Source organism: Symphalangus syndactylus, chromosome 11 (assembly GCF_028878055.3).
Source record: "Symphalangus syndactylus isolate Jambi chromosome 11, NHGRI_mSymSyn1-v2.1_pri, whole genome shotgun sequence".
Lineage (NCBI taxonomy): Eukaryota > Metazoa > Chordata > Mammalia > Primates > Hylobatidae > Symphalangus > Symphalangus syndactylus.
Window position 1 is genome coordinate 12,048,447 of NC_072433.2, and position 20,992 is coordinate 12,069,438.

Sequence of the window (20,992 nt, forward strand, 5' to 3'; positions counted from 1 at the left end):
GAGTCCAAGACCAGCCTGGCCAAGATGATGAAACCCTGTCTCTACTAAAACTAGAAAAATTAGCCAGGCGCGGTGGCAGGCACCTGTAATCCCAGCTACTCGGGAGCTGAAGGCGGGGAATTGCTTGAACCCAGGAGGCAGATGTTGCAGTGAACTGAGATCATGCCACTGCACTCCAGCCTGGGCGAGAGAGTAAGTCTCCATCTCAAAAAAAAAAAAAAAAAAAAAAAAAACTACCAGTATGAAATTATCATGGTCACACTATCACATGTAACTTTGAAGGTTTGATGGCCCATAACTTCATAGATCTGTGTGGATCCCAGGTGATTTTTGAGGAATATCATTGGCCTTCCCTCAGGACTGTGGCCTTCTACATGGGAATCTTCCCTGATTGGGCCTGTAATTTTCATAGGAAAATGTCTATTTCTATTCTCAGCACAGCTAACTTAGTAAAGCCTATGAGTCTCCCCCCACTCAACCAAGCAATAACACCTTCGCATACCCTCTTACCTCACTGCCGCTTAAAACTCAAAGGAGAAACTTGTTCTTGTCAGCTGGCATAACAATATGTCAGGGCTCCATGCCTCCAGATATTTTCAGTTTTACCCTTAAACAAGATGCCTGATTCCAGGGTTCTGCACTCTGCAATAGTGAACTCCAGAGTTACAGAGTCAGCAGTAATCAGCCTTAGAAGAAAGAATCTTGTGACACTTGCTGTTTTATTTACCATGAGGGTGTGCTCCTGGCATTCCATAGTATTCCTCAGTGAGCAGTTCTGTGAGGTGTTTCCATCCCATCTCTATAATGGGAACACCTACATTTTTTACTTTAAGTTCCGGGTTACATGTGCAGGATGTGCAGGTTTGTACCTGGGTGAACGGGGAACACCTCCATTATTGTGAAGAAGTTGTTTGTCACATCTTATGCACACCGTGAGCCATAGAACTGTTCCTGCCTTTGCCCTGCATGGACTGCAAGAAGACCTGTGTGGTCCATTTCCTCACTGGCTCCATTTTCCCCTTCTGATCCACATTTTTCTTCTAATGTACTCATTCATTTTTTAAAAAGATGACTGTATAGTTATTATGTATATATTTGGTGGGTTACCTTAAACCCTTCTTTTAGAAAAGTAGGATATCAATTATTCAGAAACTAAAATTAAGAATTAAAAGGTTGTATTCAACAAGAATAAGAACCAGAGAACAGACATGCTCATGAAGCACTTACTTTGTTACAACAACTGTTTTGGAAACTTTTTGGTTAATATTTGCACAAAAACCTGATATGCACAAAAAAAGCCTTTTGGGTTAATATGCACTTCATATTTTCCTATAATTGTAGTCTCCCAAGAGCACGTGCCTCTTTATCATTTCTTCTCTTTGCTCAAAGTTCCAAACCTACTTGTCTAATGAATAGGCAGGCCTGTTATTCGTTTCAGTTCAGCTATTTCATATATTTTTTAAAAAGCATGCTGCCCGTGGTAAAATCTCTCCCAATGTAAGGAATACACTTTCTCTATCATGAATATCGTTTTCAGCTTCTGCAATTTATTTTATTTCCCATGTCTACCACTTCTTAAATGTTCTCCCTTCAAACATTCTAAGAATTATAGGGTTTGCATGGAGTCTCTCTAGTTTCTCATTTAGTGTTTTTCCTAAAGTATATGTTTCCCTACACTTGTTCATCTAATTACTTCCCTTGATTCAGCTTTTACATTGATAAAGGTCACTAAGAAAGCACACTTCTCTTGAGATATATTTCTTAATTGTGCTATTAAATTGCATCCCATGGTTCCCTAATTGAAGGAAAAGTAGAAAACGCAGTTTCTCCTACTGACACATGGAAATGAGATTTTAATGATGTTCGTCAACGTTTCATTACCCAGCCATTGAGCATCTCTTACTTTCAAAGTACCATTGGGTTCTGTGGAGATACAGAAGACAAGAGGGTCATTCACTGTCCTCAGGAGCATTTTGCCACTAGAGACAACTATGTGTACAGCCAAACCTAATAAAATTTCCATTTTTAAAATGCCATGCTAGAAGAAACAAAGTCCTCAGGAAGAGTGCAAGAACACATTCCTTACATAAGTGTTTGAAGAAGAAATTAACAAAGGAGGTGAAATTCTCAGCATTGGAGGGTGTGAAAGTGTGAGGGACAGAGGATAGGGAAGAGGTATTTATTTGAGGCTAGAGAAATCGACCACTTTAAATGGGCTCAGTGACAGGATATCCTTTCCATCAGAACTCGGTGAAGTTGTATTTAATTTTTTTAAAGGATGAAAGCATTTTTGAACTGGAACATCACTTTAGGGTCATCTTTACAAATAAGGTAACAGCCCAGAGGGGTAATTTTAAACAATTGACTTAGAGCAACAACACAAATAGACTTGTATAAAACGCTTTAGCATGCATTATTTGATATAATCTTGACAATGGTGCTGTTCCCATTTTACTGTTGAGGAAACTGAAGTCCAGCAAAAGTCCAGATAACTCAATAAATTACAAGCTATCAAGGCTGCTCTGGAACGTATGCAACCCTAATGTGTTAATTTGTAGGTTATGCTGTCCACTGTGGTGAAATTTGAACGAATCAATTTTCCGCGTTACGTAAGTTAGGGAGGATATGCAGATGTACCAAAATGTGCAAGATTCAGCTTCTCTGCAGGTGGGTTATTTTCCCAAACAGTGAAAGGAAAGAAGGTCCCCTTACTGGAGTCAGTGAGGGTTCCATCACCCACGCAGCCAAGCTTTGGTTGTGGGCAGCCCCTCTCCTTTAGGCCCAAACCTCCAGAAGAAGGTGGCAGCCAAGGGTCCCCAGGCAGGTACCCATCAGAGGCTGCACAGCCTGTCTCTGTCCTCCTCATTGACAAGTGAGACGTATGGCTTGGAGAAACGATGCTGCTTCTGAGGCCAGTCAAGTCTGGAGGGCGTCTGAGGTGGGAGCAGGCAGGTGGAGTTGGAGGCTTTAGAGAAGACAGGCCTGGGTTCAGATCCTGACATTGGTACAGCCTAGCTGGTAGCCCTTCATTTTGATTAACTTCAATCTTTTTATCTGTTAACTGGGGACAGTAATACATCCCTAAACAGATCTGGGTAGAAATAATCCCAAACCTGGAAGAAGCCCTGTTCTCTCCACTCTTCCATCTCTCAACCCTGACCCCAGCCTCAAGTTTCTTTTGCTGTGATATCTCTTCCTGGCTTTGCACTGTTTCAATCAGTTCAGCCGAGAGGACGGGATAGTGAACCAAGTGTGTCTGAGTTCTCCTGTCAGAGAAATACTGTCCCCTAATGAACATGAAGCACATTGGTAGGTATTTCCCTGTGACACATCCCTCAAGAGAGTGGCTAAACAGACCCTTGGGGATTATCAATGATCACGTGCATTTTGCTGTGTGAACCAGAGATGCTCCACATGCCAGGTTGTGGGGGGAAAAAAAAAAGTTTAATGAGCCTCTGATACGTTCCAGGCACTGTTCTAGACAGACAGGATTCTGCAGTGAACAAAAATCAAGCCTCTGCCATCAGGGAACTTACATTCTATTGGAGGCACAGATGATAAGTCCATATAAAATGCATCCAGCAGAGTGCCTGGAAGGATGAACAGCTGGGTAAGGAGAATAGCGTTAGGGCAGGTAAACTGTTTCGGAAGAGTTGTCCATCAGGTGACACTTGAGCAGAGGCCTTCAGGAAGGGAGGGGAGAGCCACCTTGATATCTGGGGAAAGAATTCTGGGGAGAGGAAACAGTGGTTGCCAAGGCCTGGCTGTGGGGCTGTGCTTTGTGGATTCAGCAAGAGCAAAGAAGGCCCATAAGGCATTGGGGCCTCTGGGAAAGGAAAGTGGGAGGGTAACGGCAGGGAGGAAGAGAAGCTGGAGTAGAAGCCCTTGTGGGCATGAGAAGGATTTGGGATTTTATTTTGAATGACATGAGCAGTGTTTAAGCAGAAGCATGGCATGATTTCATTACACTTGAAAATAATCTCTCTAGTCATGGACAGAGAATAAGTTGCAACAAGGCAAAAAAACAAGGTGGTGTTGAAGAGATCAGAGCTCTGCTTAGCACATGTGAAGTGTGAGCTGCCTGTTAGAAATCTAACAGGAGGTGGTGATTCAGTTGTTGGATAAGTAAGTCTAATGTTTACAAGACAGGTTAGGGCCTAAACTTGTGAGTCTTCAACATCTGGAAGCCACTGAAAGCTGTGTGTGTGGATGAGTGAACCAGGACGGCAGGAGCAAACACAGAAGAGGAGCCGAGCACTGAGCCCGGGGCCTTCCCACGTTAGCCAGCTGGGAAAAGAGGAAGAGCCAGAGAAGGAGATTGGGAAACAGCACCCAGGGAGTCAGGAGAGGAACTGAGAACAGGGCCTTTCAGAGGCCAAGGAACATAAGCGTTGCAGAAGGAAGCCATGGTCGGCTGCGTGTGGCGCTGGCAAAAGGCGGAGAAATACGGAAATTGAGACTTGACTATTTGATTTGACAGAATGGATGTTGTTGGTGATCTTGACAAAGAGGAACATTAGAGAAAATAGCATGAATGATGGGAGTGGGTTCAAGAGAAAATGGGGTGAGAGGAAGTTAAAGCAGCAGGGGATTCTCAATTCTTTCAGCGACTTTTGCTGTACACTATAAGGCAATAGAGAAAGAGGGCAGAACCTAGAGGAAGTGGAAGATGCTTTTTAGGCAAGAAATCTATCTAGCTTGTGTGCACATGCAGGTCATCTACAGTAAAGGGAACGTGGACTGGAATCAGTGACAGGGCACTGGAGTCTCATGCCAAAAGGAGGGGGTGGCCTTAGGAGTGCAGCAGGTCCGCCCATCATAACCTGAGGGGAGGCAGACTGCATACAGAGTACTTACAGATGGGGAGAGCCTGGCAAGGAGAGTAGAGAGAGTGGTTCCTTCTGTTTTCTCAGTGAATGGGAAGCCAGGTTCCTTGGTAATGAGAGAGTAGCAAGCTGTCTCGTGGTGTTGGTCATGATACCCCGGTGCATAAGAAACATAGGCAGTGCCAATATTCCACAAGGTCATGGACCATCATCCTGCTCAGTCACATCCCTGGTGCTGAGCGTGTTGCCTGGCACATAGGTGCTCCGTCATACCACAGAATCCAAAGGTAGCGCTTATTGTCCTGGCCTAGGAATTTGTGATAGCCGCAGGCAGGACCAGCTGCAAAACTGGTGGGCCCCGTGTTCAAAAATAAAGAATTTTAAGACAGCACAGCAGACTACTGAACCAAGTGGCAGGCCCAGCTAAACACAAAGCCCTGTGGGAGTGCACAGGCTGCACCTCCAGGAGACTGGCCCTAGCCACAGGTACTTGTTAAATCTGATCAAACCCCAGTGATGCAAGAATCACAGTCAGCAGACTCATGGCAGTGGCCAGAGGTAAAACTCCCTGCAGAGAGACAAACTTTTCTTATTTTCCTCTTTCAGATGTTTAAGACTGAGTCCAAGCAGCAGTCACCATCTTCACAGATTAGCAGAGATGGAGGTTTAAGGATTCTTGTAAGAAAATGAACAGAAATATGCATCAGAGATATTCAGAAACTTTTAGGAGCAAAATGTTCACTAGTGATATCTCTTAAATGACGATCACAAATCCCTGCTGTAGGAAGAGAAAGGTGCCCAATGGTAGGACAGAGGGAACCTCAGTGGTGTTGGAGGTTGCAGCCCATTGTGAGTATGAGGTGGCATTAATGACCATTCAAGAAAAAAACATTCTCAGACAAAACAAAATAACATAAGAAAACCTCCCCATTCATTCCCAAAACTGCAAAGGTAAAGAGTAGTACGGGTAGATTAGATCCAGAGCAAAGGTGAGATGACCTGTTTTGTAGCTGCTTAATTGAGTTGTTTCAAAGAGTGTTTTTAAAAAACTATTATATAGATACCATTTTAATGGAGTTTTTCACTGGGCATGGTGGCTCATGCCTGTAATCCCAGCACTTCTGGTGGCCCAGGCAGGCAGATCGCTTGATCCCAGGAGTTCGAGACCAGCTGGGCAACGTGGCGGAACCCCATCTCTATAAAAATTACAAAAAATTAAAAAATTAGCTGGGCATGGTGGTGCTCACTTGTAGACTCAGCTACACGGGAGGCTAAGGTGGGAGGATCACCTAAGCCCAGGAGGTCGAGGCTATAGTGAACTGTGATTATGCCACAGTATTGCAGCCTAGGTGACAGAGTGAGACCCTGTTTCCAAAAAAAAAAAAGGAAAACAAAAAGTTTTCCAACATTGTCCTCCTTTTATCAGAAAAAAAGCAAGTTAGCTGAATGAATGTGTGCACATGTATACATTCCGTGTTGTGAGCATTTGGTTTCAGTGGCATCGTACTCAGTCACATGAGAATTCAAGCATGAAGTTTAGGCCACCACTGGAATTGCTTTAGACATTTTAAGAATAAAAGGAATTTTGGTTTTCACTCTGAGGATATCTGACTGTAGAGGTTGAACCTTGGCCAGCCCTTCCCTCTAACTGCCTTACAGGAGAGGAGAATGCATTTTATGCAATGTTGTCTAGAGGATTAGAGGTGGGCTTGTTAGAAACATCTGTCAGATTCTGCTATGGGAGGTCACTTTAAGTCAGAAAAAATCTTAAGTGTTCATTGTAAAAGGCCTGCATATCCTTTTTTCATTCACCTTTTCACCTGAATTTCCTGGTTTTCTTACACAGTAAACAGCATAGCTTGACAATGGTAGGGTCTTCGAATTTTTCTTTTCTTAGAAACTCAGCTTAGCTCATTTTCTGGTGTCACTGGTATGCTTGCCTGCTCAAGTAAGTTGAGTTTGTGTCCCCTAGATTCAGCTGACTACAAAGAGCCTGGTAAACAAGTACGCCCAGGGACCCAGACCTGGGACAGCAGACTTGGTGCCTGCACCTGGCCATTATGTTAGAGATGAAATCAAAAAATCACTCACAAGATGTGTATTTCTGGTGCGTGTATCAACCCAAGCAGAATTCGTAGCCTGTCAAGCATTTCCGTGTGCTGCTGTGACGGCAGAGTGCGATGGTTGCAACAGAGACCGTGTGGCCCAGAAAGCCTAAAATATTTACTGTATGACTCTTGACGGGAAAAACTTACCGAGCCTTGCTCTAGAGTATAGGAACTCTCCCCTCCACACACACACACAAAGAAAAGGGGAATTAAATGTTTATAGCGTTGGTAAGTTAGTCTCCATGCCCCATCATATACCTGTGACCTGTACCCACGCCGTCCCATGGGTTAGTTTCAGTGCCTTTGACTTTCACAGTGCAGCTGGTGTAGAGAAGTTCTGGGTAATTTTGATTATATTTGTTTTTTTACCTCGTCCATCCCTGGAGTAAGGGTCAATCCCACTCACTTGCCTTAAAGTAATTCAACTCAGCTTCACCAGTGCCTTCCCCCGTAGGAAAACTAATTTTAAAATCATAACCAAAAATATGCCCAATGGATGTATATGATTCTTTTGGCCAATGTCATCAAATTTGATACATCTGCTTCCTTATGGGGAATGCCACGGAGGAACCATAATATCCTTGCCTTCTTGAGTTAGAATTCAACCTCTCTACATTCTGTCTTCCTGATCTGGCCTTGGTATACCATCTATTAAGATGACTTTTGCATATACTTATGTTGGTTTTGAGAGTCTCAAAGTTCAGGTGTGCCTCAGTGTCAGTTGTTGTCTGACATATACTTCGTGCTCACGTGTACAATGTGCTTTAAGGCTTGAGTCTTGAACATGACGGAATCTACATTTAGGGAAGTGATATGCTCTGTTCTTTTTATCTGAGTCTCCTATAATGGCAAATAGAATATAATTATTGATTAGCCTGTCTCATGTTCACTAAATTCAGATACTCTTTCTAAGGATTTCATGAAAAGCTCTGCACTTTGTGTCGTAAGCTATATTGTCTTAGCAGACAGATTCAGGGTCTTGCCAGAGATCGTAGCTACCCTGGCCTCAGTCCAATGTCATTGTACATGCGGTGAGAGCTTCCTCCGGGCTAGGAGTTCAATTACTTACTTCTGTTTAGGGAGAGTAGTCTTTCACCTCACTTAGACTTCAATATGAGTGAGGAGGGCCTCCACCCTCCCAAAGCACAGAGAAAGGAGCCTGCAGGAATTGTGAATTCTACTTCCTTTGCAACCACTACTGGCATGTATAGTCCCAGGGGTGTAAAGCTAGATCAGAAATCCTCTACTACCCTTAGAATAAATGTGAGCACTTATCCCTAAATCTTCAAGGAGCCAACCAGGCCTTCACGTCGTGCAGCAAGACTCCATAAAAATAAAATACTCCTGTGAAGGAAAGCATAATTTAAGGAAATATCAGGCTGGGAAAAGTATCAGTAGATATGAAAAAAGGGTTAAAACTATTTTGTATAAATCAATAAAGGAATATTTAAAAACCGGCAAAGGATTTGGACTGTTCACAGAGGGATATAATTTTTAAGCAAATATATAAGCATCTTTAATATATGCAGATTAAAAATGATGCACTGTTATTCTGTGTATGATAAATAGCAATGACTTTAAAATGATGACAGCCAATGTATATATGGTTATGGTAAAACAGACACAATTTAAATTGATACAGTCCTTTGAAAACTATTTGGCAATATGTATAAGAAAACAGCGTGTTAAGGAAGGCATGAGAAATAAACCACATAAGTAATTTGGGCCAGATATAGTAGGCAATAAACCCTGATGGGTTTTGAGGGTTGGAGTTGCCTGAGGTCTTTTATATAGATTAATATGAAGGTAACTAATCTACTTAAGAGAGAGAGAGAGACAAAGAACTAATCATTATGAGGCTCTGGTAAGTGTTGTACATCCACAGGTAATAGAATTTTAAAGCTAAGTAATCTAGGCTGTCATCAATTTGATAAACAAAGAGAGTGGGAACTGAGAAAAAATGGAAGCAACTTCCCCAAGGCTCAAGGAGGAGTCACTAGCTCAGGGGAACTAAATGGACTCTTTTGAGTTCCAGTTCTTTGTTTTTCTTTTTAATATTGAAGAATTTATGGAAATCTGTAGTATTTACAAATGTAAAAATTTAATTATCTTATGTGGATTTTAATATTTTATGACTTAATATGTAAACATTAACTTTTAAATGAGCTTTTAATTACAGCTATTTCTCATTTATAAATATTTTTGCTGTCTTGTAGAAATAATTAGATAACCTTTATAGCTTTCATAGAGTAAATACTAGACTGAAGAAACATTCTTCCCATCATTAATTTTTTAATGTTTGCCTTACACTCTAGACACTTACTGTGCTGTCAGTATGCAAACACGAATATCACGGTGTTCTATTTTCCCAGAGGAGGAATGATGGACATTTGCTCAAAATAATTTCATCAAATTATTTATCATCCACCACAAATGTAAATAACGGCAAAAATTTTATAATCCTATAATAGAGATAAGAGTACATAATTACAAAGAAGGGACCAGAAGTTAGAGAATTCACAAAGATTCTTGAGTTTGATCTTCAGAGGCTAATAGGAATTTCTCAGACAGACAGGGGAGAGGGTAAGGAGTTGAGAAAAGGAGACAAGGGCCAGGTGCATTGGCTCATGCCTGTCATCCTAGTGCTTTGGGAGGCTGAGGCAGGAGGACTCTTTGAGGCCAGGAGTTCAAGACCAGCTTGGGCAACATAGTAAGACCCCCATCTCTACAAAAGATTTTTTTAAAAAATTAGCCTGGTGTCGTGGCCTGTGCCTGTAGTCCTAGCTGCTTCAGAGATATATATTGCAGGTCCCTTGAACCAAGGAATTTGAGGCTGCAGTGAGCTATGGTTGTACCACTACACTTCATCCTCAGTGACAGAGCAAGGTCCTGTCTCTAAAAACTAAAAAAAAAAAAAAAAAAAAAGCATGTGTGAAGCCATGAAATAGCATGGCACTTTCAGAGAAATGAGATAATTAAGTTTGTCTATCTGAAGTAGGCCATGAAGAGAGAGTAGTTAGAAATAAGGTTGTTGAAGAATGACTCAGTGAGACTTTTTTCAGTTAGCTAACGTCATAGAGTGCTAGTGACATGTCCAGCTCTAAGTACCTTTACATGTATATTAGTTTTATTTTACCCCACTTACTCCCATTTTACAAATGAAAAAACTGAGTCATGTAAAGGCTAAATAACAAGCAAGCAATACTACTAGTAAGTAGTACAGTCAAGAGTCAAAATGTGGCAGTTGAGTGCATAGCTCAGTGCCCTAAAATCTAGACTATCTTTCCTGTTCCACGCTATAAGGCTGGAGCAGAAGGGTCTTACCACTCTCTGTGATGGCAGTGCAGAAAACAGGTGGAAGACAGAGCCTATCAATCCTGGAAATAGCCTGTTGCAAGAATTAAGGCAAGATATAATGAGAGCCTGAACTTAGAGCAAAAGCATTTAGGAGTAAAAACCACAGAAGTTAGTCTTGATTTGATGGAGACACTAAGGAGTTTCTGGATTGGAAAAGTGGATAGTTACTGGTAACATTAATTCAACTTGTTAATAGGGAGGATTCCTTTTGGTACAAGTTTAATTACGGTGTCCATGGAATACTTGGGCAGAGAGGTCTAGAAATAGTGGGATACTCAGGTCCGGAGATCAAAAGGTAAAGCTTTAGAATTTATCAGCTCGGAGGGCATCAATTCAATTCCTCCTACAGATATTACCAAGCACTAAGAGCCTACAGTGGGATAAGAGGGCCATGGAAGAAACTCCAGTGCACTGCTGCTCAAAATATAGTCCATCAACTGGCTGCCTGTCCACTAACTGTATATTATTAGTGCAAGATAACAAAGGATTTGCTTCAGAATGTAATCGACCATGTTACTAAGTAATCAACCATGTTACATAGTGTTTTCTTCAGCTGACTCTATTTTTAATATTAGCAAGACTTTTAGATGAAGGAAACATTGTGTTGATTCATATCCTGATGCAAAATCTGTATCTTGTCCCAGATCAGCACTTTGAATAACAGGGATGTAGAGAATGCCAACGTTCACACTTTGGTCAGAGCAGAAGCTCTCCAAAGAGACTGATGAGGGATAGTGTAAAGCAGAAGAAAGGGAAGTCAAGACATTCTGAATTGGACATGATTTAAAGAAGCAAGTGGTCAGCACAGCTGCAGAGGGGTCAAATAACATTGAAGACTAAAAAAATAATTATTGGATTTGGCCATTAGAGGGTCATCAGTAACAGTTTAGGAGTTTTACCCCCCGTTTTTTCACTCTTCTGCCTCCTTGAATCTGTATTATTGCCATGTAGACCAAATGCCTCTTGACTCTAAATCTAAAGTACTCAGATTCAGTCTTTATTTTACCTGTTTCTTGGGTGATCTGAAGTTATTGATCACTCTCTCCTTCCTGACATACTTTTTCATCTGCCACACATTGACTTTGGTTTTCCTCTTCAAACCTCACCCGTCTTTCTCTGCCCATCCGTTGTACACACACTGCATTTCTTTAACAACACTCATTTCCTTGATTACATATGGTGTCAGTTTCCAATCCTAAACCCAGCCCATATTTCTTTCTGGAGCTTCAGAGTAGTCTAGCAGCCTGCTGGACATCTCTGCTTGGATGCCTACAGCCCCTTCAAATTCAGTATGTCCAAAGCGGAACTGAATTCTCACCGATACTCTTCCTCCTAAGCCCCATACCTTGTATTACAATCTTCACCCAGTTGTGAAACCACTGACACGGGCATGATTTTTTACTGCATCTTTCTTCCTTATCCGCTTGGTTGATTTTACCTCCTAATGACACTTCAGATCTCCTTATGCCCAGCACCTGCATCACCATCCCTCACCTGGATCTCTGAATTATCCTCCTGGCCGGTCTCCCATTCTCAGTCTCCTCTCCAGCACCCTGCCACGTGGAGTGCAAGCCCCCACTCCCTTGTTGAATTCTTTACCTGCCACTCCAGCCTCATCTCTGTGTTCTTCTTCTGTAGACTCAGGTCAGATTGGGTTTTTATTTTCATTTCTTCAACGTGACATGCTCTCTCGCACGCGCTTGCTCTCGTTCCCTCGCCCTCACGCTCTGGCTCTCTCTCTCTCTCTCTCCCACTTTACCTTCACACATACCTACGCCCCTGCCCGGAACACAGTCGTATTCCCTCTTCACTGGTGCATGTGTCCTCTGTCTTCAGGAAGCTTCTGTAAGCCTGCAAATGTGAGTTATGTGGACTTCCTCTGTGTTCTCCTAGCATTCTGCCTTTCCTGTGTTGTGACCTTTTCCACATTACTTTGTAATTTCTCATTTTTGTCCACAAGTCAATGCCTCCCTCTGAATTTTAAGCTCCGAGAAGGCAGGAACCATGTCTGTTTGCTGCATCATTATATTTCATGCTCCTGGTACGGCGCCTGCATGGTGTGAACGTGACATCCGCTCCACGTTTGTTAAAATCAGTCAATGCCCTCCAAAGTATTTTCACGTCCAGTATCGCAGTGGGGGTAAACTTGAACAATTTGGAGAAGGTTTTAGTGAAACATGAGCTGTCAGTGGCTTCGAAGATTAAATGATTTGAATATTTGAGTTGTTTTGCACTAGGAGGAGGAAGGAGAAGTTAGAGTCTGGAAAGCTGGTTAAGAGAATAGAAGCATTTAATTCCACCTCAGAGAAAAGAAAGGGATTTTGAAAAATAACTAGCTTGCATCACCTTTATTTTCATCTTCCTTCCAGAAGTGGAGGCCTGCAAGGTAGGGGTGTGGGTGTATTTTAATATTTAAAGGTGTCAGGTTGTCTATCTTTTAGGGCTTTTTTTTCCCTTCACCTGGAAAAACTTTAGATAACATGATTTAAAACTTTCACTTTCTACTTTGCAGAATGAATTTATTTTCTTTTGGAAGAGGCTTACAAAAGTAACTCACTTCATTATAGCTAGTCTGTTTCCAAAAAAGGTAATAATAATAAAGACAGAATATATTTTAAAAGATTGAGTTTTTAAAGCAGGGATAAACATGAAGAAATAAAGGAATGAGCCATCAATAGGAGGAAATCTAGGCTAACAAAATCTAGAAAAGATAAACGACTTTTACAACAAAATTATACTGTCGGTAAGTCAAGGAGAAAGCTGTAACATGCTAACTTACATTACTCGATGTCTTTTAGCTTCTCTTCAAATACGAACTTCCAAAAGCCGGAGAGCTCCCATTTCAAGAGAGACTTTGCAGTAAAGTACTTGAAGTGCAGGTTGAATTAGATGGTGACTGTACTGGTTGTAAAATGAATGCTTGGTATCAAAACGTGTTAAAGAGAGTGATGTGTGTTTTGTCTCAGCTGTTGAATATCTGATTCTGCATGGAGACGTACATTGCAGAAAATTTTTTAAAAAGGAAGGCCAAGACTTTTTCCTCAAAGAACAGCTTTGAATCCACTTGACTACTTAAAATTCTACTCATTTGGAGCTGCTGATTCTCTTTAAAACACGGAAGAGAGATGCTCAGTTTGGAACATCTTAAGGAGAGGATGCCCTAGTTATCTGCCTCTGTAATAAAAGACTATTAATATAGATTTAGAGAATGATTAACTGACTAGTCAGCATTATGTTATAATGGTTCTGTGAGATGAGTCAGCTTAAAAATGCATCCCAAATAATAAACTACCCCATGGGGTGGAGTTGATTTGGACTTTCTGATTGTAATTAATAAGCTTACAGGTCATGATGGTGGTTTCTGGGTGTGAGAATCACACGACCAGTTTAGATAAGGAAGTTTGCCATCTTGTTTGTTATAGAAGAAGGCTTTTGCATGTTTTCTATTAGTAATAGGAATCTATTTAGGTTTTAAGATTAAATAAGAGGTATAGAGCTGTCTCCTGTGATTTAGAAATAGAAATTTATTCTGTCAAAGCCTTTGCTATCTACTCTGACTCAAGGCCTTGGAGAAGCACTTACGCGTGGAGGTAATTCTGAGACCATGCAGTTTGACACGTGGATGGCCTTATTGGTAGAGTTGAGGCTGATAGTGTGTTAATAAAGGCTACCAGGCCTTCAATTGTTCTCTTGAAACAGTGGTTTTCTGTTTGGTGAAATAGACCAACCTTAACAACATCATAGGGAGAATAATCATTCCTCATCTCAGATGAAGAGATTCCAAACTAAATCTGGTACAGAAATCTGGAAATGAGTTTGTGGGGTGAGCCAGCTTTTTGGACATCTGGAATTTGGGAGAAGAGGAGATATTCTGATGTATGTATTGGATAGACTAAAAATTACGAAATTGTTGTGTGTAAATGGCTTTTTGTTCCGTCTGAACACAAGATAAGCATCTTCCCTAGCTCCACAATCACTGCCCGACTCTTTCTGTGAGCCTTTTGGGGGTTGTTGTTTATTTTGTGGTTTCTATGTAATTATTTCAGTGGCTTCTCTGAGTTACCCAGATGAGTAATTTTAATGTGCTGCCTGGTTTTGGAAGTTTGGTTCAAAGACACTAGGGCCGAGGAAGAGCGGCTGATGGACGGTGTGTGGAGTGCGGGTATTGTCCATGTATCTGCCCTCTTTATCTTGTCACTCGCTTGTTCTCACATAAAATGGGGGAGAAAATGGGGAATGTAAAATTTTCAAAGAAAAATCTACCTGATGACTCAGTTTTCCCCGCCCCAGAGCTGGTTTTTTCTTTTCACCTCTTTGCACACACCAGAACCTTTTTGTAGCTGAGAGAGCCGCAGCTGAGGCAAATGTGTGAACCTCTCGGTATGGCCAGGTGCTGTGACTGGAATGAATGAGAGAAGCGGGGAAAGGCATGGGGAGCATTCTCTAATCACAGAGAACACATGGAAGATGCAGGCAACCTTGAGCAACCTGTCGCCTCTCACCTTCAATTAAATTTTAATTGCTCCTGATCACTCTTTCAAAACAAATCTTGTAATCAGATATCTTATAAATTATTTACCAGTGCAAGTAAAAGACGATGTAGGATTTCAGCAGAATGAAATATGCTTTACTATTGAAACTCCCCTTATGAATTAAAACAAAGTTAATCTTGGCACCATGGTGATGGAAATAAAAGATGAAAGTCCTTCCTATATTCCTGCAGAGTACAGCACAATCCACAGCCCATCAACACCCATTAAAGATTCAGATTCTGATCGATTGCGTCGAGGTTCAGATGGGAAATCACGTGGACGGGGCCGAAGAAACAATAATCCTTCACCTCCCCCAGATTCTGATCTTGAGGTATGTCATAGCCAACACCCAAGTGAATAGAAAGGCGTCTTAATAGCTAACTGGTGGTTTTACATACCTGTTATGGAAACAGCAGTGGTTAAGGTATCAGATGCTTTTGTTACTGCTTTCTTTTTTATATTAACAATAGATAAAGTAATATTTTCTCTCCTTTATTAACTACAGGTTAAGCAATAATTTGTTTTTTCTTCTCTATGAACTATATGGCAAAGGATCTGTTTCTCTCTAAAGAAATATAGTAAATTATGCAATTCTACTTGAACAAAATTCTGTTATGTTGCTCTGTATCATTGCCATTTTAATTAAGTGTCATACTAAAAATACTTATAAAATCCACTTGTTAAAAGGCACAAAATAGAAGAATGAGTGAGACCCACTATTTGATAGCACAACAGGTGACTATAGTTAATAATAACTTAATTGTACATTTTCAAATAACTAAAAGAGTGTACCTGGTTGTTTTTAACACAAAGGACAAATGCTTGAAGGGATAGAGACCCCATTCTCCATGATGTGCTTATTTCGCATTGCATGTGTATATCAAAATATCTCATGAACCCCATAATTATATACACCTAGTAAGTATCCACAAAAATTAAAAATACAAAAAGAAATAAATAAAATCCACTTTTTTTTTTTTTTTTTTTTTGAAGACAGAGTCTCGCTTTGTCACCCAGGGTAGAGTGCAATGGCGTGCTCTCGGCTCACTGCAACCTCTGCCTCCGGGTTCAAGCGATTCTTCTGCCCCAGCCTCCCGAGTAGCTGGGACTACAGGTACCAAGCCCGGCTAATTTTTGTATTTTTAGTAGAGACGGCATTTCACCATGTTGGCCAGGATGGTCTCAATCTCCTGACCTTGTGGTCCACCCGCCTCGGCCTCCCAAAGTGCTGGATTACAGGCACGAGCCACCATGCCCAGCCATAAACTCTACTTTGAAATGAAAGACAGACTTGTATATATTGAGAAAGGAAAACCTGGAATGTTCTAAACTGAAATAGTAACCATCTAATGAGACATATTTTGGGGGAGTTCAAAAGCGGGAAGGATTAAGTAAGAACTTAAAGGGTGGTAGATTTCATAGCCTTGAATCCACTGCAACTAAGTTTCTGCCTTTTGCCAGAGTGAAATCTGATGGTTGGAAAACATGATTATTTTGGCTGAAAACATGAAAATTTTCCAGCAGAATCTATGTATATGAATATGTACTGGTGTGAGTGGGAATGGGAAGAAGTAAAACAGGCTTGGTAGGCTTTCTGTGGTATCCCAAAGACCTTTTTGAAATGAATTCCTTCAGATCCCATTTTAAATACTTCAAGAGTATGTCTAAGAGTATGAGTGATGTGTCTGCTTATGTTATTAAATATCTGTACCCTGAAGACTTAACAAACCTGGCAAGAACAATGTGTATCCCATCCCTTTGATAACAGCTCAATAGGTAACATAAGGTGAATTTATTATGTAAGGTTTTAGTCTTTGGGTACAATTTTAATACTTGGCTTCCTAAGAGTAAAACATAAGATTCATTATTTTAGTACTTCTCAATGAACAGAGATGAGAGGTAGGGAAAAGATAAATGATACATGATCAGTTGCTCATCTCTATCTCAAGTTATAAACAGACTAGCTATAACTCATTTTTTTCATTTATTCAGAGCTGAGACTGAAATTCTATTACAGAATTAGAAAGGACATAGATTATCTCTTTCCTATATTTATATTGACATTACAAATGTAATTATCCTCTTGTACCTCATCCAAAGTTATATCTGGAGAAAAGTTAGGAGTACTCTGAAACAGTTGTGTTTTTTTTTTTTGAAAAAATAAATTCAGATTTTTCATTCATCTTCTGTTTCAAGATGACTTTTTCGTGTTGAAGTTAACTGAATAACAGGTTTCTCAGCCAAGGCAAAGACACATTGATTTGGTTCTTCCTTTGTAGAGAGTGTTCATCTGGGACTTGGATGAGACAATCATTGTTTTCCACTCCTTGCTTACTGGGTCCTACGCCAACAGATATGGGAGGGTGAGTACCAAGAGGCATCAGTTTTTAATTTCTTTGGAGTAAATATACCTCTAATTTGTTTATTGTCCAAATGAATGTAATTTAACTTTAAGTAACAAATTTAAAATATAAATGGAAAAGAACTATATAGTCAAATATATATGTAAGGTAAAAAATACGTAAATGAGCCAAAGAAGATATTATTTTTAGGTCTTTGGCAATAAAATACACTTTGTACAATTAAAGTCATGCTTATTCAGACCCCAGTGAATACAAGTGATTGAATGTTATCCTAGGATGAAACATTAAAACACATAAGTGACATAGAAAGCTGTTTTGTGTTCTCTTTTTCACTTTTCCTCTCTTTTTATTCCCTAACATTTAGTGGAGCAAATATTTCACTTTCTGTTGTCCTCAGTGATTAGCAGCTTTGGTATTTTATCTTCAAAACAACTGCTACAAATGTCTCTATATTTCCCTTTGCTACTTGGGTTAAATTTATTTGAATGGTATGTAAGATTGATCCTCTGAAAGGCAGTAGGACCATGTTAGAGTTGTACAGTACTTACATTGGTGTTATAGATAAAGAATAATATTATAGACCACCTTCTGTGAGTGGAACTTTGGTTTCCATGTTGTACATTTGGGTATCCCAAAAGTCTGGAATTTCTTTTTTGGCATATTGATGATTTCATAAGTCTTTCCCAGGCAAAAATGTTATTTAAAGTAGCTATAGGTAATTTCTCAAGTTATTCTGCTAATATTTCATTTCTCTTGTTTTCATCTGTAAAGAAATAATAAGTCTTAGGTTTTTTTAAGTTATTTGGAGCATTAGAGGATGAATTCTTATTATGTCTCAGTGACTCCAGCAGTTTATCATAATTAAGTGTTAGAATTAATACCATTAAAATGTACATACTGTTATTACAAATTTGACCGGGTGGTTGTTCTTTCAACAAATATTTATTTTAACAAATACACACTGAGTATCTGCTATGGATATGCAGTCTGGAGGATTTAGCTTCACTGCCCAGATTTCCTTTTCATCATCTTAAAAGTACACCTAATCAAAAATAGGCTGGAGCAATAATATCCCACCATTTTAATTTCTGTTCCGAGATAATAAATCGGTAAAACAAAGTATGTCTCATCTTATTGCTAGGCAAATTCTCTATAAGAAGACAACAAAAATGAAGATTGTAAAATATAAGGCCGTAGCATCAATCAGCCACATGGTCTCTACTGTGTGATTAGCACATAGTAGGAATTCAAGAAACATTAGCTGTGCTTTTTCTTGTATTATTTCTTCTGTCAATACTATCACTGTTCCTATTTCTAGAAAAACTACTACTTAAAAACTAACGATTAATATCTGAAATATCAACATGTAGTTAGTAGGCAGAACCTTGAAGATCTCCTTAACTGAGCCATTATAAAATCCCTACACCTGTCTTCTAAGGAGACCACTGGTGCCTGTAACTCACACAAGAGTGTTGAAAAGAGTAGGCACTTAGAAAATGAGCATTTGAAAACCACCCAGAAAGTCTCCTAAAGCTCTCACTAAGGGCCAAATGGATGCAAAAGAGAGTTATCTAAGAGTATTCTATTAGCCAACGAAAGAGACCAGCTTAGAGTTAAGGAGTTAGGCATCCCATGATCTACTGACCTCTCAATCTTTGGCTATAAATTATTGGCTTACACATGGAACTTACACTTAACCTAGAAATGCCTGGCTTCATACAATTTTTCATTCATGTCTAAACCAAACACTCTCTAAATAATGTATTACAAATACCATGAGTTTAATTTTTTAATGTGTCAATCATTAGAACTTTGAGGCTTCATCAAGTAGTAACATATTTGTTTATTTAGTTTAGTTTTCTCATTCCAGGTCGTGTGATAAAAAGTTTTATCTCGGCCTGGCGCAGTAGCTCATGCCTGTAATCCCAGCACTTTGGGGGGCCAAGGCAGGTGGATCACGAGGTCAGGAGATCGAGACCATCCTGGCTAACATGGTGAAACCCCGTCTCTACTAAAAATACAAAAAATTAGCCAGGCGTGGTGGCAGGCGCCTGTAGTCCGAGCTACTCAGGAGGCTGAGGCAGGAGAACGGTGTGAACCTGGGAGGCAGAGCTTGCAGTGAGCAGAGATCGCGCCACTGTGCTCCAGCCTGGGTGACAGAGCAAGACTCCCATCTCAAAAAAAAATAAATAAATAAATAAAGTTTTATCTCATATAATTTCCAAAAGCCAAATTTATATACTCTCTGAAGTACAGGCTATTTGAGTTTCTTAAATATAAGCGTATCCTTCATTGATAAGTTTATGGGGCTGCGGAAGAACTTCAGAAAGCCAGGTTTCTGAGGAAGATCTTCCTGCGTGTGACTTTGGGTCTGAAGTCTGAATGGCCTGAAGTTACTGTGTGGTCATCAGGAGAAAGGGTGTTCTAAGCAGAAGAAACAGTAAGTGCAGAGGCAAGAAAGCCTTTGCTGTTTGACGGACAGAGGCCAGTGGGACCAAGCTTAGTGATGGAGATGGAGAGTCAATGAGATGTGGTCAGGGATGAAGGCAGGTTCCAAAGGGCCTCCCAGCCACACACAGTCAACAGGGCTAATCTCACTGCATGTGCCATGGGAAGTCATTGGGGGACCACAATGGAGGAGATGAGAAGATCTGATTTCCATTTTTAGATTACTTTAGCTAAGTGTGAAGAATTAATGGTAGAGGAAGAAAAATGGGGGTCCAAATAGGAGGTTGTAGCCGTGATCTGATGCACCAGCAGTAGAGATGGAAAGAATTCTTTGGACTCTGGATTACATGGCAGGTAGAGAACTGGATTTAGAAATGATTTGAATTGATTGGAGTGGTGGGTAGTAAACAAGACAGAGAAGTGAAAGATGATTCCTGTGTTGTTCTGGGCAACTGAGAAAATAGTCATATATTTGTGGAAATAGTAAAGAATTCAATCTGGAGGGAAGGGAAAGTTCAGTGTTGGAAAAGTTGCATATGCTTATGAGACAACTGCTTGGACCAGGCAAGGAAACCACTGGAAGGTGAGCCCAGGGCACTGGGGGGACTAGTCAGTACAGGAGATGGCAGATTCACAGTCAACATTGCACAGATTAGGGTTAGAGGCTCCTCGGAGTCTCTTAGCTTGATTTCTTCCTAAACATTTTTTGAGCACCTTCCTTGTACTGAACACTTGTGGTCAGCCTGTTGTCTCATTGCCTGGAGATGTCTTTTCCTGGCCAGGTGACTTTTGAAGATGCATGGTTTAGGGTGTTAAATTGTAGCTGGAAGCATGCAAGGAAGTCTACTTAATGATTTCCTCATTAGAAATCATTAATATTTCCTCATTAGAAATCATTACAGTTGATAAGAATTGGCTCTCAAATCTGATCATCAAGCTTTGTAAAAACGTGATTCAACAAGGATTCTTCCAAACAATAATAATAAGCAAGCTGATCAGAATGTCTTGCAGTCCTTTGGTTTCCCCCAGGGCACTAAGGAGAAAAGTCTTAAAGGAGTTCAGTGACAAGACTTCTTTTTGGGAGCATAGATTTGGTGGTGTTACTGGGCATTGTCAAGGGGAGCATGTGGCTGAGCCTTACTCTACATGTATATAAAGAATGAATGCCTGACAATGTGATCGCTGTCTTTCTCTAAGGGAACCAGATACTTGAGAAGTAGCTTAGTCACAGTAGCTTAGGCAACTCAATGAGTAGGCCATTCAGTAAAAGGACACAGGATCTGGTCGATATAGTGCAAAATTAGGGCGTGTTACAGCAATGTGTACAAAAAAAAAGTTTGAGAATGTCCCACCTTCCG

General features: G+C 40.4%; 1 protein-coding gene across 10 annotated transcripts in view; it reads left to right on the plus strand.

The window, feature by feature from the left end:
* Nucleotides 1–20,992, plus strand: part of EYA1 (EYA transcriptional coactivator and phosphatase 1) — a 349,363-nt gene that overhangs the window by 258,875 nt on the left and 69,496 nt on the right. For all 10 annotated transcript variants that reach the window (XR_010114399.1, XM_063612625.1, XM_063612623.1 and 7 more), the window contains 2 exons: nucleotides 15,015–15,154; nucleotides 17,103–17,186. Coding sequence is in view for 9 of the 10 variants with exons in the window: in XM_063612625.1 (XP_063468695.1) it covers nucleotides 15,015–15,154; nucleotides 17,103–17,186 (224 nt within the window). In the remaining variant the exon portion in view is untranslated. The remainder of the gene's footprint in view (nucleotides 1–15,014; nucleotides 15,155–17,102; nucleotides 17,187–20,992) is intronic.